This window comes from Aedes aegypti, chromosome 2 (genome assembly GCF_002204515.2).
Source record: "Aedes aegypti strain LVP_AGWG chromosome 2, AaegL5.0 Primary Assembly, whole genome shotgun sequence".
NCBI lineage: Eukaryota > Metazoa > Arthropoda > Insecta > Diptera > Culicidae > Aedes > Aedes aegypti.
The window spans coordinates 100,276,218-100,304,126 of NC_035108.1; the positions used below are offsets into that span (position 1 = coordinate 100,276,218).

At 37.7% G+C, this 27,909-nt stretch overlaps 1 protein-coding gene across 6 annotated transcripts in view; it reads left to right on the forward strand.

Annotated features, from left to right (window-relative positions):
• LOC5578230 (probable multidrug resistance-associated protein lethal(2)03659) overlaps positions 1-27,909 on the forward strand; it is a 99,763-nt gene that overhangs the window by 41,834 nt on the left and 30,020 nt on the right. For all 6 annotated transcript variants that reach the window (XM_021841695.1, XM_021841698.1, XM_021841700.1 and 3 more), the window contains one exon: positions 8,700-9,629. In XM_021841695.1, coding sequence (XP_021697387.1) covers positions 8,722-9,629 — 908 coding nt within the window. In that variant the 5' untranslated portion in view covers positions 8,700-8,721. The remainder of the gene's footprint in view (positions 1-8,699; positions 9,630-27,909) is intronic.

The window sequence follows — 27,909 nt, forward strand, 5'->3', positions numbered from 1 at the left end:
TTTTTTCTTGCTCTCATACAATTTGTATGGAATGAAAAATTGCTGCAAAAACTTCAAACACGTTTTACTCAAAAGTAGGTTTACGCCACTTTGCTTCTTACTTTCTCCTTTGATTGGTGATATACAAATCAATAAAAAATACTGAAAAAATAAAGCAATTTTCTTAATTTTGTACATTATCTTCGTACTTATAACGGAATATATTGTTGAACTCAAAGAGGAAAAAAATATTTATTTATTGTAAAAGGAAGGGGGATGTCTACTTGCATCTATTGCACACTTGCCCTGAACTCCGCTAGTTGCCCAGCCAACCAGAAGTCGCATAACAGTTTACGAACAAAGTCGTTCATTTGTGCAAATTGCATCGCACCCGCACTACATGGTGTGCGAAATCGTTTGACAGACAAGTTTCCTCGCATAAAATGCTGTTTTATGGGTTCATATGTACATTTCGTTTCGTCCCGCATACACATACAAAGTAAGTCAGATCAATCCGTAGCAGCTGTCAAATCAACTTTGTTATGACAAATTTAGTCGCATAAGAGTACAGATTAGTTCGCAATAAATTCTACACACTCGCATTGCATGCTACTTTTTATCATATAAAATATCTTATACATGAAAATTTGCGCCTATAAGCATCGCATAACGCAAAAGGTGATTTCGTTATATGTACATTCTGGTTGTGTGGGTGTTCTGTCACCCTGATTCTAACACTCAGCCTACGAACATGAGCGACCAACCAATCTTGACACGGTCTTGATGAATCCAGCCCCGATTCTTCCCTTGCCAGCGAGATTGTTTTGCTTTAGCCTATATTGTTGTCTAATCCTCTAAGTTATTCAGGTGTTGATCGTAACACTGCTTCCGAGTTACGATTTCCGAGCATATGTTTGTCATGATACCCTAGCTTTCGGAAACAAATATAGTGCATAGTTTAACTCAGAGTTATGTACCGTGAGGGCCCCTAACTCTGCGCAGCTCGTAACTTTGCGCACTTTTACCAAAATCCACCAAAATCTGGTAAAATAGTTAATTTTTTGTTTAAATTTGTTTGTTCATATATTGCTACAATAGTAATAATAACGTACGCGAAGAATTTTCTTGACAAATTTACGTTTATTACTTTAAAAAAAATAAAATAGCTTTAAAAATGTTAAAAAACGTCCAAATTGACTGCCCGTTAGCAAAAATGCTAAGGGAGTGGACTGCCGTTATACGCAAAATTGTCCCATGTTCCAAAATATATAATCGAGAAAAACGCGTTTAAAGATTTTAACACATTTTGGCCTCGTATTGAGCAGGTGTGTGGTAAATTAAATTAAAATGTATACAATGGTATAAAGAATAGCGTGTTTATTAGAGTCAAGAGTTTGTATTATGGGAATAAATTAAATTTAGCTACGAAATTCAAAGTGGGACTGTTATGCCTAGAAATACGGGGTTTTTTGGTGAATTTCTACGCATAACAGTCCCACTGATAGTAGTGACCAATTATGTGCCAAGCATACTGCTGTAGATGACCGTTCTTACGTATATATTGTACCGAATGTAGAGGACGTATATCCTCAAGACTATGTTAAGGCACCTAATGAAGGCTCAAGTAACATGTGCCAAACGGAGCCACGTGTGCCCGGATAAAAACGTATCATTCAGTGAATGGAATAAACCATTAATGTACAATATAAAGCGTATTGTAATTGAATGTCGAAGCAATATTATTCATGTTTGGATATACAATTCAAAAACAATATAATATATTGTAACAGAACATTGTATTGTTTTTAATTGGTTTTATACCTTACAATTTTGGTCAAATTCTATTTTCACGTAAGACAACTGTTGCTTTTTTTTCTATGTAGCTTTGCTGAAAGAAATAAACAAAACAAGTTCAAAAAGCAAGAAATGTTGGGTGGAAAATGTTCAAAAAGTAAAAATAAGTAGTTCTTTAGAAGTCACTTGACATTAGCTGTAACGACGAATGCAACCATGATACAGTTTGTTGAATTGTTTTTGTATTGTACAACAATACACGAATTGCTTATCAAGACAATACATGAACAATATATCGTATTGTATTTTCAAAATGTTTGTATGAGAAAATATCTATATTTGTATTGTTACGATACTTAACCACCCATACATTATATTGCAAAAATCTCATATACCTCTCAGTAAACTGTTCAAAACAATATATTGTACTGTAATTGTATTAAGGGTATTCACTTAAGAGCGTAAATCACTGCGTAAGTCATGCTAAATTGGTTATATGAAATGTTTCATTAAACTGCGTAAGTTCAGTAAGTTGAAAATCAATGTTCAGTAAGTTGAAAATCAATGTTGGTCATTTTAAGATGATAAAGGTAGTTGAACCGGGTACATGGGGTACATGACTCCTTGTAGCAAGTGAGATATAAAATGGCACCTATTTGGCTATGTCATGTAGCTCCCATTAGTGATCCCCATTAAATATCATCTCCACGTATTGCCATACCATTGCTCTCCCAAATTATGCGTATATGAAGATCATGAATATCTCCGTTAACACGATACAAGCAAAACTATCCTGAATGGCCACAAACAGTGCACTGGCTCTCATTTATTGCTGCTTCTTACGTTCAATTCAGGTTATCGATATTTGAACGAATAATGAATGCATAAACATCAGTTTCTCCTCCGACAATAAAAAAAAAACAATTTTGAGTTCAAACAACAAATCTTGGAGGACTGTTTGACGTTTACACTGGATAACTAGATTGTATTTCTTTGATTTGGAATTGCATAGAAGCAGAAGAAGAATATTTCATTTGAAATGTTTCATTGCTAAAGTTACGCAGGGTTTCATTTTACGCAAGTTTTAGTGAATACCCCTATTGTCATTTTACAATATACTGTATTGTATTTCCAATATATTGAATGGTACTGTTACAATACGTTATATTGTTTTTGTATTGTATTTTTTATCCGGGTGGGGAAGTGAAGAAATACTATTTTATAGTTTGGGATGGAAAGCAAAGTTTACTGTATGTGTGATAATGAGAAAATGTATAAGTTAGTGAAAGAAAGAGTGGATGATTGAGTTAGAGAGTTCATAAGATGTAATAAATTCCTATATCGACTCTTCCAGCTGCAGGCTTGACAGAAACTCGTCTGCGAATTCGCAAGCCAGATTCGCAAAAAAAATGGCCACTTCAACCAGTGAACCGGTATTCGGAACAACCCAGCATGTGACCAAGTCATCCAAAAACGTTCGAACAATTTTTATTAAGACTTGGTTTGGAAGTTGATTTGTCGCAAGCCATGGACTCGAAATTGAAGTGGTTACTGATTCTTCAAGTGGGATTATTTCAGTACTCCCCGTGATGAATCCAAAATTACGGTGAATTTCTAATCATCGACCGCGGTTCCAAAAACTAGAAGAATTTTGTGATTGACCTTGAAAATTCAACTAAAATTCATTGAAAGACGGATGTGAAATAATATTGTGATATTGAAAACTTCAATCAAATTTGACGTCAGGCTCGCATGAATAATGAATGCATCCTGATAACACATAATACAGGTTGTATTCCACATGGGATGTAAAGCCAACGTAAGAAGGTGTTCAAAACGATTTTCCCAAACACCAGCTAATTGAATATTTTGTTCGAGATCAGCGCAGCGAATTGTATAGTGTGACAGTTATGCGTAGAAATACAGTAGTGGGACAGTTATGCGTGGAAATTCAACAATGGGACAAATTGACTTGGCTTGCTTTTTATTGAGTTTCCGAACAAAGTTAATTTTCGGTAAGTGTTTTCTAAAACTATACGTAAAAATAAACTGTTTGATGACAAAAAGTCAAAATGCACAAAAAGTAACATGGGACAATTATGCGTATTACGGCAGTACATTATCACTTAAGTCATTTGAAGCAAATTAAAGAGAAAATATTTCAGATTTTTAGTACGTAGGCACTAGTTTTTTTTTATCGAGCAATCATCACTGGTATAGTGCAACTTATTTTCTCTTCATTTTCGTATTCTTCTTAAGTGCGCATAGTAAGGAACCATTTTTCAACTATGTTCCTTACTATGCGCAGCAGTTAAAAAACGTTATTTTCAACATACAATCAACCCTCCAGAGGTCGATATTGTAGGGAACCATCGACTTGTCGACACCATCGAGATATGGAATAGAAATACTTTGGAAAAATGTTTTAGGGGATCATCATAGTAAGGGAAGATTAAAAAATGACGTCCATCATATTTTAAGGATTTCTACCAGGCTTCCGAATTCTCACTCACTCTCACGATAATGGATTTATCCCTCACAGCAATTTTCAGCGATTAGCTGCCTTGCGATTTTATCCGTCCACAAAACAAAGCGAAAATAGATAATTGCACATTTCCGCAGCTGTGAGAAGTTTGTTTTCTATTTCTCCGATCCATGGAGAACTTTTCCTGTATGCATCGCCACAAGCAGCAGTTGCTTTTATGCACCAAATTAATTACTCCTTTCGTCAAGTTGGTGTGGTAGTATGGTTAGCGTGCACGCATCGCGGTTGTTTTTAGCAATGTTCTAGGTTCGAATCCCGTCGCCAGCACTAGTTTTTGTTTATCCACATAGTGATAATTCTCGGGAGCAGTTGGTGAGCGAAAATATGGTGGAGTGAAAAATATATTATCCCCGGAGTGGAGTGATTTTCGGTTATCCACCATCGTAGCTCCAGAGAAAATTAGTGTGAGCGATAAAAGATGTTCACGTGAGGAAGCGAAAAAAGCATTCTCCTTACGTGCGAAAAATCGTAGATTTCGCATCATTGATACGAAAATTCAGAACCCTGATTTCTACACTCCGTCTCCACAATCCTCTGTCGCGATGTTTACAGTACCTATTGCATGCATTGTCACATTTTCGTAGACTCCTCCTCCCCTGAACGATTGGCGTAATTTATGAATGCTCCCTAACCATGCAATAAAAAATTTTTGATTTTTTGTGTAGTTTCATGAGTCAATATCGAGTAATGAAACATCGAGGTTTAATCATATTGGCTGTATAGAAACTCATATAAAGTACTGTTATTGATATGTAATAGGAATCGTTGATTAATTACGTTACGCTTATACAGAGTGGCGATACTTCTCGATTGAGTGATAAACAATACATTCAGAATGGATACACCCTTTCGCTCAAACTATTCTTCGTATTTAGTAGAAATGTTCGGGTTTCACATATAACAAACCAGAACCAGGTTCTTATTTATTTTCTTCAAACCCGGATCCGATCCGAATGCGAGACAATTATTTAATACCAAACCCGGACCCGAACCGAAACGAAGAAACTTTGGTTTTTATATTTTCTAGTGAAAATACATAAACAAACAGTCAAAGCTAATTTTCCTCTACACGCTAAGGGTGAGCGCAAAAAAGACGTAGTTTGTACCCTTTTCGTATGTTGGTTTAGATTTTAGAAAACTAAGTTAATTACATGTTTTGGAAATCATATGATGATTTCGATTATTTTGAGAGTTGCACTTAATGGCATTCAGTAACAGTAATTATCATGGATTGAATTACACAGTTCGACAAAAAAAGTCGATATGAATGCACAGAGACCGGACACCCCGGGCTTGAAAGTATAAAAATAAACAAAAATAATGGCGTTTTCAGAATGTTCGTGTCTGCCCCAGGTCATTTTTAAAATATACTTGAACTTTTTGCATTTTTTATTTAAAAATCTAATCTGTAGTCAACTGCACTGTAGTCAATTATCCATTTTAGGTCTACAATAGCCCTATTTAGCACGAGACATGAAAAATGAACTGTCGCACGATATGTATTGGAGTTCAATATCAATTGTCGCTAATTATAGGTTCCCTCGGGGACATCCGGTGGTCCCGGAAGTAGTCACTGTAGTCAACTATCCATTTTGAGTCTACAGTTGCCCTATTTACGACAAGACATGAAGAATGAGCCGTCGCATGATATGCTTTGGTGTCAAAATCGAAATGTCCCCTATGCAAGGTTCCCCCGGGGCACTGGGCGGCGCCATGAGTGGCCAAATCTGTACAAGACTCATTTTCAACTTATAATAGGGTATTTTATGATAAGCTAGGGAGAAAACAATATTGCGCGACATATTTTGAGTGAATAAATTGTTTGATCCCAATTCGGATCCACTACCGGCACCGATTCCGGGGAAATGGCCATATATTGGTTGTTTCTGGACCAATATTAATACTTGGCGCACCAATCGCTTCAGAATTAGATCTTCTATCTTCATGTGTAGTAAAATTTTGATTTTTTAGCCGAGACCTTTGCTAAAAACACGTCATAATTTTACTGCATAAGACATGCTTCCGGAAATCCGGATTATCACCGGTATCCGGTGGTCATAGTTCATCTCCGTGGATGCACCTCAAAACTAGATTAGTTGACCCGTCCATTACTTCTTAAAGAATCGAAATCGGTCAATTTTTGTCAAAGTTACAGCATTCCAAAGTTGGCCCAATTTTTGCCTGTCCCAGTTATTTTGACAACCCCCTGTATATCAAATATTCCATCATTTGCGATACTTTAAAAATGAGGAGGGTACAAAAAAGGGGGGAGGGCTCCTTGCAAATCTTATTACAACTCTTCATATTGTATTTAAAGTTGAAAACATTATATGGCACATGAATTCCCCTGTCCTGAGTATAAAACACTGTGTCGGTTTATTGATTAGATTAGATTTTTAAATAAAAAATGCAAAAAGTTCAAGTATATTTTAAAAATGACCTGGGGCAGACACGAACATTCTGAAAACGCCATTATTTTTGTTTATTTTTATACTTTCAAGCCCGGGGTGTCCGGTCTCTGTGCATTCATATCGACTTTTTTTGTCGAACAGTGTTATAGATAAAATTTATTTCACTTAGTAAACTTCTATGTTAGAGACATTCCACGCTCCACTGTGGACGTAAAGCCGTATAAAGCAAAAAAATGAAGATTAATTCAGAGTTTAAATGCTAGTGTTGCTTTTAGTAAAATACTTCAACTGTTATAAAGAATTTATCGAGTGCGCAGAGAGCCTAAATGCGCAGAATAAGGAGCATTGCAAAAATGAGTGCGCAGAGTTAGGAACACGGACACCTTTGAGAAAAATTAAAAAATTGCAATAAAAATCATTACTTAGTGAAGCTTTTATATTTTTTCCTTATACACAAGATCAATAAGTATTTGCTCCCAAAATTTCAGAGTATTGTGTTTTGTTTTCAATTAATTACAGCTGTTTGAAATTTGAAAAGCCTTAAGTGCGCAGAGTATGGGGCCTTCACGGTATTCGGATGTTAATCAATCGTTCCTAACATATGATCTTCCAAGATTGCAAAAACGTATCCTTTTTTGTCTGGTCCTAATTCGATGTTCTCTATGTTCCATCAGGGTTTTTTTTTTCGATTTTCTCTAAGATATAAAAGAAGCATTTTAACAACGTGAAAAATCAGAGCTAATTGCAGTAGCATGCAACTGAAGTCCTGAACATTCACAATTCATCTTTTAGAATCAAAACATGAAAATGATAACTCACTAGCCTCTTAGTTGTTTGAACTAAACACCTAATGTAAACCATATAATCAGAGAGCACAGGCGTACATTACGTGATTAATATAGTCGCACTTATAGTTCAATGTAGAATACACAAAACTATTATACACCCGGTAATTCAAAGAGTCTTTATCAATATCTAAATATTTGACTAGGGGAGCTTCTAGTTTAATTGTTTTGATAGAGCAATGCGCGGCCCTATTTGATACAGTGGAAGAATGACTTAGGTGGCGATTTTAAAACAACGAGTTTAAAACGCAAGACAACACATGCTGTTGCTAAAGCCATTACACACATAATCCGAATCCCGTCCCACGACTCGCCTGTCATCGCATGACTGAGTACAAATCAAGTGGCGGCATCGCGGCTTATCTACCGCACAAACTGGAAGAAGCGTGATGGGTCATTACACCTAATTTATAACACATCAAGCACTGCGTACAGAGTTGGCGTCGCGAATTAAATATGGACTAATTGTTTATACACGCACTGACCCTAGATAACGAGCGGAACTAGAAGCGGTCGGTCTTTGCAAGCGACGTAACTTATGGAAAATGCTCATGATCCAGAAGTTAGCGTGATCCATCATAGTCTCGATACGATAATATAATCTAATGGAACATTAATGTTATGTCAATATAGTAAACTTGAACTTAATAATTCAATCAATCAGAAAATTCAAATTGACGTTCACGCAGCTCATCACCATTCACTCAGGAGTGGTGTTCTTATGAGCACTGCCACACTTATTGAGAGCTTTCTTTGCCAAAGCTGCTATTCTCGCATTCGTATATCGTGTGGCAAGTACGATAATACTCTATGTCCAGGGAAGTCAAGGAAATTTCCGATACGAAAACATCCTGGACCGTCTGAGAATTGAACCCAAACACTTTCGGCATGGCTTTGCTAGGTAGCCGCGGACTCTAACCACTCGGCTAAGGAAAGCCCCTATTTGCTTTTGTGCCTTGTGTCCTAAAAAATTTTAGAGACCTCATCCTTTTCTAAGACACTCAGTCCTACCAGCCCTGCTATTGGATTATCTCGGCTGTTATCATCTGTTTATAATTAGAACACAACGCAATTCATAAACTATAGCTTATCACAACGCATCGTTTTCTTTCTCTCCCATTTCAGCCCTGGAGCGCTAGTAGCAGCCATGGAAGCCAACAAGCAATCTGTTGCGCTTCCAGTGTGTCCCGCCCAAAATGCCAGCTTCCTTTCGTACATCGTGTTCGGTTGGGTCTTGCCCATCTTCTACAAGGGCTCCAAGAAGGAACTGGGTCCGGAGGATCTCTACCAACCGCTGACGGCACACAAATCGAGTAAATTGGGCAACGACCTTTGTCGAGCCTGGGAGGACGAGGTGGCAAATAAACGCGCCAAAGGCAAGGAACCAAGCCTGCTGCATGCTGGTTTCCGAGTGTTCGGATGGAACATCGTTTTGCTGGGACTGATTCTGTTGGTGCTCGAGTTGGCCTTCAAGGTGACGCAACCGATCTTCCTCGGTGCCTTGGTGGCCTACTACTCCAAGCAGAATGGGGACATCAATGAGGCTTATCTGTACGCGGCAGCCGTTGTCCTCTGTAGCGCTATCAGCGTTCTGTTCATGCACTCGTACATGCTTTCCCAGCTGCATCTCGGTATGAAACTTCGGGTGGCAGCCTGCAGTATGATCTATCGGAAGTCACTCCGGTTGAGCAAGACCGCACTCGGGGACACCACAGCCGGGCAGGTTGTGAATCTGCTATCGAACGACGTGGGCCGACTGGATTTGGCCGTTCTGTTTGTGCATTATCTGTGGATTGGCCCGCTGGAGACGATCGTTGTCACGTATCTGATGTACAGAGAGATCGGCATATCGGCGGTATTTGGTGTGATATTCCTGCTGATGTTTATTCCACTGCAAGCATATCTGGGCAAGAAGACTTCGGTTTTGCGGTTGCAAACAGCTCTCCGGACGGACGAACGTGTGCGACTGATGAATGAGATCATCCAGGGCATTCAGGTGATCAAGATGTACACGTGGGAGAAACCGTTCGCCAAGCTGGTGGCGCTAGCGAGAAAGTAAGTTGTTATGAATTACATTTAAAACTCTATTAACTTTTCGCATTTCTCACATGTTCACACCCTCTGTAGAGCGTTCTTTCGGATATTGTAAAAGTTGGTCCATATTGGTATAACTACAACATGGCCGGTCTGAAAATTTGTTTGAAGATTAGAATCTTATTCTTACGACAAAGTTCTGGTTACATTAGTTACATTTGTCTTGAATGCCCTCAAAGTGATTTTTGAATTTTTTTTTATCTAGTGCAATATGAGCCCTGAAGCGATGAAAAAACTCTGCCGAAGTGAATTAAAACTGCCAAGTAGAGAATCATGTTCCTTATAATGCTTGTGATTACTTGCACAGCCACTTGGTTTGTTTCTAGTATAAGTAGCAATCAGTCCAACTTGTGCTCAAGCTTAACATGATAGCCATTGATTCATTTAATTATAAATTAATAATAGTTATCTTGATAAATTTGAGCTTGAGCGGGACACACTTCCAATAGCTGCTAGTCCAGTATCGCCAGATCAGTTGTACTTATACCACAATCAGACATAACAGCTAGAACTATTTTCGCTTCGACAAGTTTAGCTTCCATCTCCTAGTAGTGATCTTGTTCCATTAATATGCTTAAAAACAACGAGTTACACACTCGATAACTAATGGCTTAGTATAATTGGCTTTTATACTATAATCCAACCACTTGGCTGTTTGGGACTATACGGGTTGCATTGGTATTGGGGTAATTTGCCGCATAGCTTTTCTAATAAGAAGAATGTTTTTGTAGTTGGTTATATGTTTATGTATTTACATTCAGCTTTTGTAAAGAAACAAAATAATTCTTATCCACTACAATTTGATTCGAATATTTACACGATTTTACGAATATTTAACCTATTAAAATTGGATTTCGGCGCGGCTTTGTCGGGATGTGATTGTGTTCCTTTCGCGAATTGCATGCTGCTCCGGAGATCTGGTATTTGCTCCTGGGAATTTACGGGTCATGTTCTTGCTGCAGGCCATGGGAATTTGGTACGGTCTGGAACGATGGGGGCTTTCCTTAGCCGAGTGGTTAGAGTCCGCGGCTACCAAGTAAAGCATGTGTCAGAGTTCGGTTCCCGGTCGGTCCCGGTAAGATTAAAATTTTCTTGACTTCTCTGGGCATAGAGTATCAACTTTGGCAACTTTCTCTAAGAAACCAAGATAATAACTGTGGATGTGCTCATAAGAACACTAAGCTGAGAAGCTGTCCCAGTGCGGACGTAATGCCAAGAAGAAAAAGAAGCAGAAGAAGATGATGAAACGATTCAAAGCAGCTTGTGATGGTGGCTTGATTTGGGTGACCTTTACCATTGCTACTGCTTCCTGTACAATCTTCGCCACTGGTTGATTACTCTGCGGTGACTCCTCTATACGCGGCTCTGTAGATTTGACCGGCTGGAGTTCCGTCTCACGAGCTACGTCGTTGTTGCACGCTTTAATCACTGTATCACGCTGGTGTTGCTCAGTATCGCTGGGCAATGACGCAATTCCACTCATGTCTAAACTGTCCGCTTTCTCTGTAGATGAACTTTCGTCGATGACCAGTCGTCCCTGTTCTTCATCATCCACGTCGCCGACCGTTACGTTTTCTCCAATCGATATTTCAGCACTTCGAATCAAACTAATCGATTGACCCGAGCACATTGAATCATCTTCAGACGATTCATAACTCTCGACGGAAACTTCTTCCTCTTGATCGCAACACTGATTTTGCAGCCTATCTTCTGCGATCAATTCTTCGTATCGCTCCGAAGCTATTTGAACTAACGTCTCCCAAATGCTCATGCTGTCTGCACGAGTATATTGCGTACCAATGGGCTTCATTGGGTTTTCACTTACTGGATGTTCAACAATGCTTTGCGGTGCCATCTTTAGGGTTTAGCTTTGTAATTCACTGGTTATGATATGCATTCAGCTTTCTGAATGATTTGATGGTGGACTTGACTTTGGTTTAAATAACGCCGCCAGGTAATTCAATCCTTCGATGGGTAGATTTACTCCACAATTCGCTGCTACCGAGTGTTAGCGCCTTGGGTACTTTGAACAACTGCCATTCAAACGTGCTACGTGTCTCGAAAGAATAATGGTCTATTTACTCGAAAGATGGGCGGAGTTTTAAATCAACGCTTCTGGTTGGGTAGAAAAAAAAAGCGTGGAGCCTATGCATTATGCATATGTTTTGCCTGAGTAACGACTTTGTACCATGACCCCACTTTTGGCACCGACGGTACTGAGTGGGGTTCTGGAATTTTCCTCCAGGTTTCTAAACTGTCACACGGACATCGAACATAAGTTTTGCTTTTTCTAAAGCTTCAATATTATTTAGATCTTTTTTGTTAAAGTGAACTAATATTCTTGAGAAAGCCCTTTCCGAACAATGCCAGATTGGGTTCTCTTTGTCATAATGACTTGGACTGGGGAAAATCCAAACAAATCATTTATTCCATTGTTGAAGTCGTCAGGCTAGTTATAGTCACTTGAGAGACCTTTCAAGACGACTTTGAACAAACGTTCAGTTTTGTCCTCATAAGTAAAAAAAATGTGCCTCTTCTCTTCAAGATGTTAGAAGTAGTTCGCGATCTTTAAGAGTTTCCGACAAAACGCGACAGTCTTCTTTCTTTGCGATTTGGAAGGAAACCTTGATTCCCCTAATGGAATTCATGATCTCCTGCCTAAATCCCTCAATTTCGGAACAACTGTCCACGATAGGCGGCACTCTTTGCTTCCCTCACTTGAACCAAAGAGCCTGGGCTAGAGACTGCTTCGATTTGGTGTTCGGAAAATTTGTCTAGAGCATCGAACTTATTGCTCATTTCGATGCAATTACTAACAGTAGTAGACGAGAAGCGGTCGAGCACACACGCTTTTGTGGTTTACTCCGTTCGGTCAATTACAATAACGTAGATTGCCAGTGGTCAAGGTCACTAGTGCTATCGCTTATACAATACACGGATTTGAACAAAGGATGCATCAAGTGCAGAAGAAAAATTGGATTTGAATTCGGAAAGAATGGAGCTATGCCCTCGGTGAAGGATGCCATAACTTTCGTGGAAAGGATTTGAAAATCAAGGAGACAGATGTTCATACGGTATATCGGTATACGGAAAACACGTTTTATGTTAAGTTTATTAACGAAGAAGTGCTGAAAGGAATGACCCAACGTTTGCGTGCAACAGAAACTTTTAAATATGGTGATGGCACAACGGCTCAAGTCCACGTGGTACCAGCTGATGGGTTCTTCCGTTATGTGAGAGTTTTCAACCTCCCTCCGGAGGTCGGTGATACGGAGATCGCGAATGTAATGGAAAAATTCGGTTCAGTGCGGCAGGTGGTGTGAGAGAAACTGCCTGCAGATCTTGGGTTCAATGCTTACAGTGGAACACGTGGGATACATATGGAGGTTAAGTCGAAAATTCCGTCAGCATTGTACATTGGGCACTTTAAGTGTCGTATTTTCTATGAAGGACTACGTAATCGGGCCTTCCTTAGCCGAGTGGTTAGAGTCCACGGCTACAAAGCAAAGCCATGCTGAAGGTGTCTGGGTTCGAATCCCGGTCGGTCCAGGATCTTTTCGTAATGGAAATTTCCTTGACTTCCCTGGGCATAGAGTATCATCGTACCTGCCCCACGATATACGAATCCGAAAATGGCAACTTAAGCATAGAAAGCTCTCAGTTAATAACTGTGGAAGTGCTCATAAGAACACTAAGCTGAGAAGCAGGTTCAGTCCCATAGAGGACGTTATGCCAAGAAGAAGAAGAAGACTACGTAATCGATGCTTCGTCTGCAAAGAGGAAGGGCACGTCAAGGCTGACTGCCCAAAACGTTCCTCAGTGCAGCACATAATTGGAAACCAGCAAAAGGACAACGTGACCGCTCACAAAACCTCGTTTGCAGATGTCATTAAGGGTATCACACCTGTATTTACGGATTCGGGTAACCAAAAAGAGAACCAGGTGGATGAAATGTCGGCTTTGGATAAGCAAATGGAACTAGGTGAATCTTCAGGATGTCCGACAAGCATCATCCAGCGAATGAAAGAGATGGATATATCGCCGCTACGAACGCTCGAAGTAGCAAGTGAAGGTCTCAGCACTCAGACCAGACAAGGTAGAACCATGCAGAAGAGACGAGGTATCGATAGTGATAAGGAGTCGCCTGAATTCGACGCTCTCAAAAGTGTGGTGAAAGATGTCCCGAATCAAACGAGGAAGAGTAGGTCATCTTCAGGGCATAGTAAGCGGAATTCAAAATCAAAGTAATGATGGTATACAGTAGAATTGTAGCCAGCATTAATCTTAATGCTATACAGACCAGAGTTAAGCTTTCGTTGTTCAAAGACTACATAGTTAACAGCAACGCAGACATTATTTTCTGTCAGGAAGTAGCCTTTCGAAATTATTCACACATTGCGTTCGTTAACATTGGGAACAATCAAGGAACAGCTATACTAATACGAAGGGGGCTAGATTACAGCGATGTAATCAGTGATCCTAGCGGAAGGAGAATCTCGGTTAAAATCAATAATATCAATTACGTCAATATTTACGGCCACGCGGGGTACCAATACAAAAAGGAAAGAGAAACGTTATTTTCAGAAGATATTGCAATTCATTTCAATAAGTTAGGAGTTTGTCATCACTTAGTTGGCGGCGACTTCAATTGTATTTTAGATGCAAATGATACAAAAGGTTCAACGAAAAATTACTGTAACAGCTTGAAAACATTGGTAACAAAATTAGATTTAAAAGACGTTGGAAAAGCTACCAAAGGACAACCGGTCCAGTTCTCGTTCCTTAGAGGATCGTCCGCGTAGCAAATAGATCGATTTTATATTTCTGCGAATTTTTTGAAGTTCATCAGTTCTTTCGAAACAACAAGTGTACCTGTCTCTGTCCACAGAGCCATTTCAATGAAAATGAATGTAAACAAGGATGACTTAGGGCACCATTACGGAAAGGGATATTGGAAAATTAATACTGCTTTCATAGACGATGATTTTATAGAAAATGAATTCTGCTTCGAATTTGAGTCGTTGCAAAATAGAATAGCTTATCGTAATAATTTCTACTCTTGGTGGACAAGCCATTTCACCTACTTTCATCGTCTATGAAAAGTCAAACAGTTTTACAAAAGTAAAAGTATAGAATTCAACCGTAGTATGACCGAAAGAAAATCTGAGCTGTATAAGACGTTAGTAGAGCTTTCGAATTTACAAAATGAAAATGAAGACGTTAGTACTGAAATGATTTTTACAAAAGCTTTGATATTCAAAATTGAAAACGAAAAATTGAAAAATATGGAAACAAAACTATCCGCGAATAGTATCATGAAAGACGAAAAAGTTAATATTTATCAGATTACAGCCAGACAGAAAAGCTCGAAAAGCAGAACGGCTGTAGAACTGCATGATGGAAGTAACACTATTAGAGGAACGAAAGAATTGAAAAGATACCGTTTTGTCTCAAATTCCGAACACTTAGGGGGAGATCCCCCAGTGCCGGACAGCACCCAATACCGGACAAAGTCGAAACATTGAGAAATCACGGTCCAATCAAGATGGTGTATTAGTAGAAAAGAAAGCTTTTATGTAGACTAATGTTTGCGTAGAATAACATATCCTTGAAATATGCATGCCTTTTTAAAAAAGTAGAAAAGTTTGAAAATCTTTAAAAAATTGACGTATTTTCTTAATTTTGAGCCTATTCAGTAATTATTTTGAATATGAAAAAATACTTTGGATCACGCAAGCAGGATCGAACATAATCCTAATTTGATAGCATGAATGTATTTTGTACCATAATTGAACTAAATATGGACAAATTACAATTTTCGTTAAGCACCTCCTGTCCCTCAGTTTCGGACAGCTTGATTTGTTATATGATATCTTTGTTATTATTGCACCAGTGTCTCAAAATACTTTCATTTTTCATGGGTTCCGTCGATCATGGTATCAAACATGCAATAAAATTAAGAAGAATGAACATTCAGAACAACATCGTAAAATGTGCTATTTTTCATCATATATGGAAGAGGTATTTGATAGGCATCTTTCAAACTAAGAAAAACGCAAATTATTCTTGTAAATGTTGCAAATGCATTGAACTGGTAATTATAAACTATTCCTATAGTGTACACATTCAATGATGTTCATATTTGCAGAATTCGAGGCATTTCCAGATGGTGTCCGGTATTGGGTGCCACCTTTCAAGATCGATCAATTTGATACTTAAATACATCATCAAAATGCATTGTCATAATTCGTATTTATATTTCCAAATTTATTTTTGTACACTATAAAAATGATAATGTTTGTCATAAATGGGTAACACGAGCCCATAAAATCAATATTTTTCGAACTATGAATTTAGTGGCTTAAGTGTCCGGTACTGGGGGATCTCCCCCTAAGCACTTTTGCATATTAATTGTTACTGTATTCATTAATTTCACAATTTTGTTTGGGCGTTATTCACTTCATTGATGACTTTTTGTGTATTTTTCACGTTACCATCAAAAAAAATATTTAAAAACAAACAAATAAGGCTCAAAATTGAAAACTATATCAGTCAGTTTCGATTCAAATTCCGAACACCAATTATGCTACTGACTTAAATTCCGAACACTTTTGTCTCAAATTCCGAACATGGTGAATTGAATAAATTTGTTTCATTATTTTTGTTTTAATTGTGATCGAATAAAGCATAATTTTGCTCATTTGAGCTACAAACTATATATTCTGTGAAATAATATAATAATTTGTACAATTGATTTTATGCTGTACAATTTAAATCATTGATGCGATTAACATTTGAAAAATACCTTATTTAAACGAGTCGTTGAAATTCAATCGAATATTATAGGCTTGTACTTGGAAAAATCCTTTTGCTTCTTTCAATATGGCTGTTTCTCACTCACATATTTTCAAATGGAAAAGGAAAAGTTTGTTTGAGTGTTCCAGGTTGTTGATCAGGAAATGAATAATATTTAATTTTTAATTATGTTACAGACTGAATTTGATTATGCCGGGTTTCCAACAACCAGACGCACCATTATTCAGCAAAATTGGCTCGACTATTTGGAGACCCAATAAGATGATGCTAAAATATGTAGCAAAGGACTGTGCTACAATCACCGACAATTTTTTTTTTGCTCAACTATCGAGGTGACCAGCAATACAATAATTGAAATCAAACCCTTCACTCAAAAATGGTTTTAAAAATGTTTAACATGGAGAGTGCATTAAAGAAAAATATGTTGATTTTGCGCTCAGTGTATCATACATATATTTATTAAGTCGAATTATAACTACAATAGTAAATGAAATAATAATGAAACAGTTATCGTGGAGATGAATTTACAGTAAAGTTTAAATTGTCTATAGTTTTTGCATTGTCTCAATTTATAGTTTTTGCTTGTTTCTTCATTTTGTTCTTCATTTTCTCCAGGCGTTCTTTAGCTTTTTTAATTCTTACTGCATCTCTTTCTTTCTTCTTCTGTTCTCTCAGTGCATCTCTTTCATGCTGCTTCAGTACCCTCAACGCGGCTTTTATTTTCTTCTGTTCTTCCTCTTCCAATGATTTTTGTTTCCGTTCTTCTTGTCGTTTTTGTTTTGCAAGTTGAATTTGTTTTTTTATTTCTTGTTCTTCTTTATAAAACTCTTCCCAAGCCTCACTTGTCGCAACTGCTGGTGCGCATCGTTTCCTTTTCTTGGTAGAAGATTGAGCTTCTGAGATACGCTCTTCAGCCCTGTCTTTTTCTGCGGAACAGCCCAGTAATAGAGAAATGTTCTCTACCGTATCAGACCGATCACCTTCAATTAAAGTATTGTTTACATTAAAAACAAAAACATTTAATTTTAATTTCTCTCAATTACGCTCAAAATCAAACTCTTCAAACATATGTTCGTCATTCTCCAATTGTATAACTTCACAGGTCTGGCGTTCATGCTCAAAAAAGTTCGCATCTTCATTTTGATCTGAAAATATCAATTTGATTTCCTTACTACAAAAATGAACAGATAACCACTCCCGTCTTTCCTACAATCAACATCATTAGGAGCACATTCATTCAAAACAGCGCTTCCTTCTCCATCAAGGGTAATATCGAGGCCAACTAATGCAGGATCTATTTCAAAGTACTCCGGTGGCCCGTCTACTTCATCTTTGATGGTTCTCCATAAATTCAAGAGATGCGATGCTTCAAGCTCCCCAGTCCACATGAGATTACGCCGCTGGTCTTCGAAAGTTTCCAAAACTTCAGGTGAAAGCCAACGATTTAGTTCACGAAGGAAAATTGTTGAAGGTATGCTCTGGTTTAGTGGTTCCGTAGAGGTCGTAGATACAATATTGTTTGGCTGTTTGCTTTGATGAACTGCAGATGGATCAGGAAAAGATGTATAATCAATGGCCTCGGAGTTCCACGGATGCAGGCCACATTTTCTGAATCCATTGATCAATGTTTGTTCAATGCCGTTCATCGAATCAATAGCTTGTTTCAAAAGAGGCCCGGCTTTGAAATCATTGCTCCTCCGTTGTCGAATCGCCACTTGACCAGTGCAAAGTCCCAAGCAGCTTTCATTGGTTTAAAAAATGAAATGTCAAGTGGTTGGATGAAATGGGTAGAATTCGGAGGCAAACAGATCAAAATGATACCATGACTTTTACAAAAATTAACTGTATCGTAGGTCGCATGTGAACGGTGACCATCGACAAATACAATGACGGGAAGCTTCACATTATTTTTGAGCAACCAAGGATGGAAAACGTTCCTCAAGCAGTCTAGAAACGCTTCCGACTTCAGCCAACCACTCTCAGTGCGCCCGACACCCCGTCCTTTTGGGATACTCTGGGAAACATCTCGTGGCAGCCTTTCTTTGTACGGAAATACAACTAAAGGGGCCACAAGTACTCCAGAAGCAGATCCAGTCATCAGTACCGTGTATGACTCACGGTTGGAATTTCCTTGAATGGACTGTACGTTTTTCGTACCTGCAACAAAGAGAAAGAGATGTTAAATAGCCGGTGAATAATATATTACATATATAACAATACGTATACCTCGCTTAGCAAAAACTTTCTTCTTGCGAGGATTTGGGGCCATTTCGAAAGCACTTTCATCTATATTGAAAATGCGGTCAGGATGGTTCAGAATGTCCAGGTAATCGTGCTTTGTGAGATACCGCTCAACTTCCTGGAACCATAAACGAACTTCATCACCAGGGTATTCCAGATCGGAATGCTTCCGATTTTCCCAACTGCTTAGCGTACTGGGCCACATTGATTTTGAGGATCTCTTCGCATATCGGATGACCTGCAGCGGCCATGTCCTCCAACCAGCCAACAATCTCCAACTCCTCACTTGGTGATAATACAGTGGGTTTTCCAGCGGCATCTCCACGATTGACTGCTTTTTTCCGATCATACAGCGTTGTTACACGGATGTTGAACATCTTAGCTGCCGCTCGGAGAGATGTACCGTTTTGATTCATATTACGGACACTTAAGGACTCAGGGAAATATAACCCAGCATAGAGCATACAAAATAAATCATTCTGTATGATTCCTTAGCGCTATCGAGCGTCGGAAGCCCTTTACTTTCGAACGGTGGGTGAACGGTGGAAATACGCTTCTGCAACTTCAATAATTTTAAATAAATGATAATGTGTGGCCTTTTCATGATTCTTATTCCGGACGCTTCCTCACTTTTGCCTCATATTCTGGACACTTTGAATCTAATTCCGGACAGCTCATGATAATCATTAATGGAACAGTCAAATCACCAATCGAAATCGTTAAACCGCCAAAGGGACATCTAAGGTAGTTGGGCATTATAAATTTTCAAAGATATTTATGGAAAAAGTTTACTAAAACGAGCCTTGAAATTGAGAACTTTTGAACAGCAAAAATTGAAACATTTCGCGTGAAATGTTTCCCATACAAAGTAGAGTGTCCGGAATTTGAAGCTGTCCGTAATTTGAATCAAAACGGTACCGCCAGCTACAGATTCCAACGCTCGTTGAATGTTTTCTTTTTTAGCTTCCATTTCACACGATGCAAGCACCTGAAATAAAGATTCTTACACTATGTTCGACATTTGAATCAAGCTTCAGAACATGATTCATATTACGAACACTACATATTTTATTGATTTTTGTAGGATTTTTGCCCAAAATTGGCATTAAGTTATTAAACAATCAATTATTCTTACCTTTAGTTATCTTGTAGTACAAAACAAATCAAACAAAATCGCGAAACAACACTGAAATAACTGAAATAGTAACGAAGCCGGTTTGAGCATAAATTGCTAGCAGGTGCACTTTTCCATAACTTGTGCGCTGTCACTTTTTTACAAATGCTTACTATTTTAAAAGTAGGCGCTGTAAATGCATAAAAATCTCGTTACAATCATTCTTACTATATGGAAATTACCCCAATGCAAAATATCTTAATATTATTATACTATATCCATTATAAATATAACAATTACGACAAGGTGTTCGGAATTTGAGTCTGTTCGGAATTTGAGACAAAACGGTACATTTTTGAACATTTTTCTGGTAATTTTGCTAGACGAACTGACGATGAAACTGAAGACCGCTGTGATATGCTCCAATACGTAACCAAAAAGTTAGGAGATAATGATGCTGAGGGCTTGATATGTACGTGAAATCGGTGAAGAGCTGAAACATGTGGTTTTTAGCTGTACAAAGAAAAAGACACCTGGTCCAGACGGTATAAGTTATGAGTTCTATGCAAAACACTTCGATTTGCTAAAAAATGATATGCTGAAACTTTTTAATGGATTATTGCATAGCGATGTTATTCTTCCTTCCGAATTTTGTGAAGGATATATAACATTAATACCAAAATCGGGTTGTTCAAAAAACATCTCAGGCTTTCGACCTATTAGCCTTCTCAATTGCAATTACAAAATTTTCGCAAAAATCATTGCTAGTCGCATACAGCAGGCAATAGGAAAAGTAGTAGGTGAAGGACAAACAGCATGCGTTGCCAGCAAATCCTATGTATGTATGTATGTATGTAGGTAGCCACCAATCCTTGCTTGAGTCTTGCTCTGCATGCGGTTCCACTCAACAGTAAGGTCAAATTTTATTACCAATCTGCATTCAACATACCGCTGTATGAAGGGCCAAAAGGGGGGTGGCGGACCCGTAAGCAGAAACACTTACGCGAAACCCGCGGGAAATAGAGAATCTCCTTCCAGCCATATGATCCAACAGATTGAGTATTAGAATTTGCAATACTTGTCGAGCTTTCCACGGAAAGGTTTGTTAGAAGAAGGGCGCGTCAAATCTTTTACAACTGTTGGAGAGAAAAGTACTGGACGCGAACGACTAACACTTTTCCTCCTGACTCCGATTGGCACTCCACTTCATTGTCCAGTTGTAACTTCAATGATGCCCTGATGCTCCCTCCCTCCCCAAAATATGGTAAATTCAATTATAGTGAAATGTTATATACTAGAACAAATTACAATATATTTATAATAATATGGTAAAAAATATGAAAATAAAATGGTAGTAGCAATAAATTATGACGCAGTAAAACAGAATTTAAGTGCATGCAGTATTATATCGGCCAACACATATTTTTCTTTTCAATATTTGTCCTATATTAGGCTGGTCGAGCGAAGGGTGAATAAAATATCTAATAATTTGAATAAAATAAAAACTCATCGATTTGTTAATAAAGTTTCCGGATACATCGAAAACTAAATTTCAGCTTCCATATGTTTAGAGTCAAAATCAAATTTGTATCAGCCTAAACATAAAAATAAAATAAAATCACAGAGAATCGATATCCAATTCCAATTTTAAGAAGTATAAGAACACAAGTATTTGTGTGTAGCCGTAAACTATGCCAGTGGCTATGAAGGCATATTTGTGTGGTAATTATTTTTAACTAATCTAAAAAAAACTATCGTTTATCGATTACTTACAGAGCTTCTAGCCCTTTTTTTGGATGCCCTTTCTCTGTGAAATATTACATTACATATTAAATAATAAATGTTTAATAATAACTTTTCGTTTCATATATGATATGTGGTTCAGATGCGTGGTTCTCAGTTGCAGCTCGACATTCTGCGAATAACGATAGTATAAATAAATGTTTTCGAAAAAGTTCGGCTTGTTTTTTTTTTCTGAAAAGTAAAGCGGTTGAATTATCTTTTGGCTGCGTAGTACCATATATTTTTTTGATGTTCATGTACCTAGGGAATCGACTGCTATAAAAAAATGAATATCACAAAATAACTTATATTTAACAGCTATAATGAATGATACAGTAATTATTCATAAGGAACACGAATCAAAACAAATAGTAAACAAAATATGCTGTAATATAATGTAATTCAATAAATGTGAAATAAAACAGTACATAGTATAAAATAATTAAACAATATAAAGTAAAAAAATATAATAATTTTGCAATAATGTACAGAAATAAAATAACATATATAAAACCATAAATTACACATCAACACACTACAATTTGTATCAATACAATGAAATAATGTTTGTTTGTCACTATTTGATTTTATAGTCAGATTAAATTAGATGAAGGACGTGAAATTTCAAATCGAACATCGTATTAAACAGTTTCATTCTCCCCGGGATAACTAAAAAATATAATAATAATAATTGACAACAGATTAACAGATTTGAATGATTTGCTCGTTCTGTACATCATCTAGGATCCTGACTTAACGTTTGACAGAAAATTGCTGAAATTCACTGAAAAAGTTAAAAACAATTAAAACACATTTAAAATTTTGTGGAGACCTTTGCACAGACTAGCGTAGAGTTTACTATGTGACAACATAACTTTTGCCTTGTTTACTTTTATCCAAAGAGTGAGAAAAACATGTATGCAATTTAATATACTGTAAAGATCCGATTTTGTCAGCCGCCTTTATAATATGACATAACATAATATAATAGAATCTACAGTAAACTCTCCTTAGCTCGATATTGAAGGGACCATCAAGTTACAGAACATAGAACCAGTGCTACTGCGATCCAAAGGATTATCGAGTTAGCCATCAAAACTAACTTTTGCTCTGGTTCTCTAACTCGATATTAAGATACGAAGCATCGTGTAGGGGATAATTGATTGTAATACAATGTAATATAATATAAGGGTTCATTCACAAATTTCACAACGCTAAAAATGGTCATCTTTGACGCCCACCCACCCCCTCGTAATGCATTTTGTATGAATATTTTTCGAATTTCGTATGAGCTGTAACATCTTAAGGACACTCACTCACCCCCTTCAGCGTTGTAAATTTATTTAAATGAGCCACTATATAATATGTTATATAATACAATACAATATAATATAAAACAATTAAATATAAACAATTCTTCGATAAATGCTGCCATACGTGTAGTTGATAATCTGCTGTCGGAAATTGGTCGGCAACCCTATAAGTTCGTGTAAGTTTTTGACCAGAAGGAAAAAATCATTATGTTTCCATAAAAACCTACGAATACTAAGATCTAGTATTTGGTATTCTAATATACACAAAAAAACGCACACAACAGAAAGCGACGAAACAGCGTATGGATCAATGCACGAGTTCACTAATATGACGTTTGAGCGGTGCCGAATACACTGGTTTCCATGGTCACAGCAAATCTCCATATGTCGATGTGAAAAAAATATTATATAACACTATATAAGTAGTGTTCAACCCATTACATTTGCAGCTTCATCGGTTAACTAAAACTCAATATTTGCTTCTGCAAAGTTTTGATAAAAATTGTTAGAGTGAGACAAAAGATAGAGAAAACAACACGGTCTCCCGTGTCAGTTCTTATAAGTTTACAACCACCGATGCATCATCTTTGCATTACAATACATCGTAATCCATCACCTCCACCACACATACAGTCCAGGTCCACAAGCTGCCGATATCCATCTCTTCCATCAAATGAAAATGATTTCTGCATACAATTAGACCCCAATACTGTCTTATTTTCTACCAACATTGAAATAAATCTGCAGAACGATGTCGGCTCATGAGTCTGTACGTGCCCTAAATTCTTTGGTTCGTTTAACTTTTTCTGAGCGTCGTGTGCAGGTGCTGTCTTACTCTCTCCCACGGGCAACTTGCAAACAGCGCGCCCAAAAATCCAACATTTTACAGCATGCTCATGGGGCCGTCCAATAATGACGTAAGCGTTTATGGGTGTAGGGCGGGGTTTGAAATTTCATACGTGCCATTCAATTATTTGTTTGTATGAAAATAACAAATCTTACCATAGGGGGATGGGGGTGAAAACCCTGAAAATCGTCTTGCGTAATTAATGGACGGCCCCTTATGTTGAAAGACAAAAACATAACATGTTTGCGAATCAGAACAAACTCACCGGATACTCAGCCCTTCGGAGAGCTCGCCTTCTTACACCCATGCAACACAGTCAAACTTTACCACTATCGCCGTATGACTCACACAAGCATATCATTTTCTTTCGAATTCTTCTCTGTCTTCATATCTCTCCCTCAAACTTGAAAAAAGTGAATGGAGGAGCAAAATTGCTTCCAAACAAATCACACGGAAGCCACTTTTAAAATTTATATTTTCATTCTCAACATCTAGGAGTATGGGAACAAAACACTAACGAAACAAAACTAATTATTTCATTTCGTAAAATTTTCAACTTTTTTTTGCCCTATCTCAAATTTTTGCCCTCGGGCAAAGGAAAGACATTCATCTTCACTCGCGGAGAAAACAACGCAGACGTCCACTCGCGACGGAGTAACAAACCGAACTCGCATGCGTTGCCAGCAAATCCTGCACAGAAAACCTTGATCAGTTAAGAACGATAATAGCGAAAGGGAATGGATCGAAGAGATTTAAAGCTGCAATTTTTAGTTTGGACATGGAAAAAGCTTTCGACAATGTTTACCATGGTAGATTATGGTTTAGCAGTTTTAGAAGGATACAATTTCCCGGTTCGTTTGATAGATTGTTTGAAAAATTTGTACCGTCATGCCTCTTCAAGTGTGCTGTTCAATGGCCACTTGACAAATAAGTTCAAGATTTAAAAATCTGTTCGGCAAGGTTTCCCTCTATCTATGATATTATTTTTTTCTGTATCTGGAGCCGTTTATAAGAAAAGTTTATCAATCAGTGACAGGAATTTTAATTGACGGAAATTTCATTAAAATTCTTGCATATGAGGATGATGTTACGATTATCATTCGTTCAGATGCAGAATTTGATACTGTATTGAGCCTAGCTGATGATTATAGAATAAAGTTTGGAATCCTATTGAATCTCCACAAATCAGCTTTTATGAGAATCAATAATATTGCATTAGGTCCACAGAAGATAAAGGAAGAAAAGCAACTTTAAATTTTAGGAGTAACTTTTTCGCAAAATTGAATAGAATTTACTAAAGTTAATTACAGTCGGTTGATCAATAGTTGCAAATGTGCACTAGGTGCATTAGGAGTTAGGAATCTGAATTTTGTTCAAAAATCTTGGATAATCAACTCGTATATTTTGAGTAAACTTTGATATGTTGGCCAAATTTTACCACCGGATAAAGATCATATATAGGAATTAAGAAAACTGGTCATTTTCAAGGTGGATGCTAGACAATTGTATTTGGCCTTCGGGAAAGGTGGTATGGCACTAATTTGCGTAGAAGAGAAGTTGAAAGCCTTATTTATTAAACAAGTTTTGTACGGTATTAGTAACAATTCTCGTTTCACCAAGTGTAGCTTGTGTATACCTACTAATTAAACGAATAGATTTACACGTTTTTTTTAACTATGGTATGATGAAGAAAAGATCCCCCTCTATCTCCTACCCAGACAACCTGGAATCGCATGAAAGTTCACGTTACAACTCGTTTATTCATACTAATTACATCAAACCCGTAAAACACCGTGGATAAAACACTTCTTTTCTGAGTTCATTTATACATTTTGTTTCGTCGCGTATACTCGTACAAAGTAAGTCGAATCAATCCGTAGCAGCTGTCAAATCAACATTTGTTATCATAAGTTAAGTCGCATAAGATCACAGGTTTGTTCGGTAGAATATTACTATACTAGCATTGTATGTTATTATTCATCACATAATATATGCACGCATATCGCCTCCACTTTTGTACGTAGAAGGCCTTTTCGCGACATCTTATAAGTGAAATTTTGCACATACAAAGCCTCCAGGTGATTTCGTTATACGTACATTTTGGTTGTCTGGGTAGTAGTAATAGTTCATATCTTGTTCCATTCATATGCTTAAAAACAACGAGTTACACACTCGATTATTATGGCTTTTAGGGTGAGATCATAAATTATGCGAGAATTATCAATTTATAAAAAAGTACCGCAAACATTAACGGCAAATGCTACAATTTTTTGGCCATCCGGAAACAGAGAAACTCAAACAAAAGCGGGCGCCACGAGTGAGTATGTGGCGATCTACCAAATATTAGAGTTAAGCGCTATTTTGTTCTACGATGAAATCAATTCGAGTGTTATGTCTGTTTATCTGTTCTTATACTATAAACCAACCAGTTGGCTGTTTGGGACTATATGGATTGCATTGGTACAGGTCGGACTCGATTATCCAGAGTATCGATTGTTTTTCACTCCGGATAATCGAATCCTCCGGATAATCTAATCACTAGAAGAAAAATTAAAATTGCAATAAAAGAATTTAAATATTATCTGCTAAATCGTTCATAATGTATATTGCAATACTAAATTATCCCAAATTTATGCTTAAAAACTGAAAAACAAGAATATTAAAAAACATAATCGAGTCCGATCTGTATTGGGGTAATTGGTTTAGAGCATAGCTTTGCTAATAAGAAGAATATTTTTGTAGTTTATTATATGTACATGTATTTACATTCAGATTTTGTAAGGAAACACAATAATTCTTATTCATTACGATTTGGCCTTGCTTAACCGTGGGTTAGAGTCCGCGGCTACAAAGTAAAGCCTGTGTCTTAGTTCGATTCCCGGTCGGTCCCGATGAGATTTAAAGTTCCTTGACTTTCCTGGGCATAGATTATCAACTTTGGCAACTTTTCCTAGGAAAGCTCTCAGCTAATAACTGTGGAAGTGCTCATAAGAACACTAAGCTGAGAAGCTGTCCCAGTACGGAAGTAATGCCAAGAAAAAGAAGAAGAAAAAGCACCAGAAGATGAAATGAAGCTTTGATGGCTTGATTTGGGTGACCTTTACCATTGCTGCTTCCGCTTCACCTGCTGCGTCGTTGCTGCATACTTGAATCACTGTTTCACGCTGCTGTTGCTCAGTACCGGTTGGTAATGGCGCAATTTCACTCATGTCTAAAGTGTCCGATGAATTTTCGTCGATGACCAGTCGTCCCTGTTCTTCATCATCCGTGTCGCCGACCGTTACGTTTTCTCCAATCGATATGTCAGCAGTTCGAATCGAACTAATCGATTGACCCGAGCACATCGAACTATCTTCAGACGATTCATGACTCTCGACGGAAACTGATTCCTCTTGATCGCAACACTGATTTTGCAGCCTATCTTCTGCGATCAATTCTTCGTATCGCTCCGAAGCTATTTGAACCAACGTCTCCCACATGCTTATGCTGCTGGCACATATATAATGCGTACCAATGGGCTTCATTGGGTTTTCACTTACTGGATGTTCAACAATGCTTTGCGGTGCCATCTTTAGGGTTTAGCTTTGTAATTCACTGGTTATGATATGCATTCAGTTTTCAGAATAAATTTATGGCGGTCGTGACTTCGGTTTAAATAACGCCGCCAGGTAATTCAATCCTTCGATGGGTAGATTTACTCCACAATTCGCTGCTACCGAGTGTTAGCGCCTTGGGTATAGATTTAGCAAATGTGTACTTTGAACAACTGCCATTCTAATGTGATTTCTCGAAGGAAGAGAATAATTAGTTGAAATATATGGGCGGAGTTTTGAATCAACGCTTCTGGTTTGGTAGAAAAAAAGCGTGAAGCTCATGCATGTCGTAAGCACTTCTTAAGTTATCTATGCATTATGCATATGTTTTGCCTGTGTAAAGACTTTGTACCATGACCCCACGACGATGTCTTGGACCGGATGTCCAAGAAGGATTACCACCGCTAACACGGGTCTCACAGGCCAACAGTGACTTCAAATGCATCTGATAGACATAAATAAGCTGATATTTGTGAAAATTTTAATTTCTACGCAAAGTCTAACTGTTAGCTGTTGGGTGTGCCGATAAAATTGT